General features: G+C 42.9%; 1 protein-coding gene across 1 annotated transcript; it reads left to right on the top strand.

Annotated features, from left to right (window-relative positions):
* Nucleotides 1–30: 30 nt before the first annotated feature.
* On the top strand, nucleotides 31–2,243 carry LOC106751003 (1-phosphatidylinositol 4,5-bisphosphate phosphodiesterase classes I and II-like; the record flags this gene model as incomplete). The annotated part of the gene is made up of 6 exons (XM_014631721.1): nucleotides 31–746; nucleotides 833–917; nucleotides 1,049–1,466; nucleotides 1,727–1,847; nucleotides 1,928–2,123; nucleotides 2,214–2,243. Coding segments are annotated over exons 1-6 (1,095 nt in total), but the record flags the coding sequence as incomplete, so codon positions are not given.
* Nucleotides 2,244–2,248: the final 5 nt, after the last annotated feature.

Below are 2,248 nucleotides of genomic sequence, written 5' to 3'. Positions count from 1 at the left end.
AATATTAATACTATAATCATCATAGAGTTCTGGTCTTTCTATAATTACGCTAATGACGCACAGCTTCATCACATAATAATTATTGACTCGCTTATAAATAGCACATTACCTACTTTGCGTCCCATACATAGTTCGCTTTTTTTATCACATCTATTGTGTCTGTACCAATGGTAGATAAAGGCGGTAATGTATTCATCGAAATAATAGCATGTTCCGTCGGATCGGTTTTCCTATAAATCAATAAATCATGCAGAAACTTTGTATGCGAGCTGACATACTTCTGCACGCGGCGTTGTAGTTACGTGTTTAGCTCATTTCGTGCGAGCGAGCTTATGCCTTTTGCTTACTCATCGGTGCGCTAGCATATTTGATCGGAGTTTAGATTTATTTATACACTGTGATCCTCTTCGCGGAGGATCCGTGTGAATGAGGCGGTAGATCGATCGTGAATTAAACCGGGTAATTCTCCTGTAGGATCCGAAAGTGAAGTCCTTCGTGACAATGGGTTCTCAGGACTCCTTAGAGGACAAAACCGTAACGATCTGTTACGGCTCTGACTTTGTCAATATGAATTTTATCAATTTCTGCACGACGCGTGCGGAAATAGCACAACATTGGGCAGAACAACTTTTCCAAATGGCGTACAATTTGATTCAATTAAACACCAGCACAACTATGTTCTTACTAAAAGCACATACCAAGCTTGCGCTTACCGTTGATAAATCTGAAAAGATACCCGTGAAGAAGTGAGTATGACGTTCCGTTGCAACGCCAGCTCCAAAGCTGTCTATAAAAAGAGCCGTTACTTCCATACTCGAACCTTTTTTTGCAGTATAATAAAAATGTTCGCACAAAACAAAGACGACCGCAAGCGCGTGGAGAAAGCGCTTGATATTTCTGGCTTTCCATCCGGCAAAGTGAGTTTTACGTCGTGTCAATGTTAATAATAATCGAGATACGTGGTTTTTTTTTCTTCCTTTTATCACGCCAAAGCACCTTTGCAACATTTTTGTGCACATATTACATGCCAATTAATGTCTTTTCTCAGAGCGACGTCGTGCCGTTACAAAAGTTCCAATTCGAGGACTTCTTTAACTTTTACAAGTCCCTCACTCAGAGGACAGACGTGGAGAAGGTTTTCGAGGGGCTCGTTGGCAATAGCAAGCGCAGACTAATGTCTGTCCCACAGTTTGTGGAATTCTTGAACAAGATGCAGAGAGACCCGCGTCTCAACGAGATATTGTATCCGTACGCAAATGAGGCAAGGGCAAAGGATATCATAAATCAGTACGAACCCAACAAGTGTAATGCAAATAAAGGCCAGCTCAGTTTCGACGGTTTTCTGAGGTATCTCATGAGTGAGGACAATCCGATTGTTGCAGTCTCGAAATTTGAATTGTCCGACGATATGGATCAGCCGTTGCCGCACTACTTTATAAATTCTAGTCACAACACATACTTAACAGGTAGACTTGCGGGGACTTGCATCAGTCATCTGTCAAGGCCGAATCACACTAACAATTGCCGATTGGGCTGCGACTGACGATTGTAAAATATAAAGCATTTTCTGAGTGGCAGTCGCTAATCTCAATCGTTTTGCTCTGATCGTTTGAAAAGTAATCGCGATTCAATCGGCAGTCGCTAGTGCGATTCGGCCTTAAGATGCGTTATTTAGAGAATTGCGCAATTGGAGAATGATCGCAAAGATAATATTTTCTCTGTTCAGGACATCAACTCACCGGTAAAAGCTCCGTGGAGATTTATCGCCAGTGTCTCCTCGCTGGCTGCCGATGTGTCGAGTTAGATTTTTGGAACGGCAAGTTCGACGAGCCCGTTATCGTTCACGGGTACGAATGACAATTTACGATGTACACGACGGAATCCCCATGCGGAATTCGCAATTAACGATATAAACGCATTTGTTTAGATATACATTTGTACCTGAAATCTGTGCCCGGGATGTAATAGAGGCGATCGCCGAGAGCGCCTTCAAAACGTCTGACTATCCGGTCATTTTCAGCTTTGAAAATCACTGCAATCCAAGGCAGCAAGCCAAGATCGCGCAGTACTGTAGAGAGCTTTTCGGCGAAATGTTGCTTGACGCGCCACTCGAATCGCACAAGGTATTTTTAGCCGCCACATTTAATGAGAAACGCTATTAGTTGCAGGTAAAGAACGTAAGGTCGTAAGGAACAGTATTCCTTTTCTTTCAGTTAGAACCAGGTCAAGAGCTTCCACCGCCGGTGTT

Source organism: Dinoponera quadriceps, unplaced genomic scaffold, assembly GCF_001313825.1.
Source record: "Dinoponera quadriceps isolate SergipeBrazil2010 unplaced genomic scaffold, ASM131382v1 scaffold7779, whole genome shotgun sequence".
NCBI lineage: Eukaryota > Metazoa > Arthropoda > Insecta > Hymenoptera > Formicidae > Dinoponera > Dinoponera quadriceps.
The sequence above is the reverse complement of the archived record's forward strand: the minus strand, read 5'-3'. Positions and strand labels throughout refer to the sequence as shown.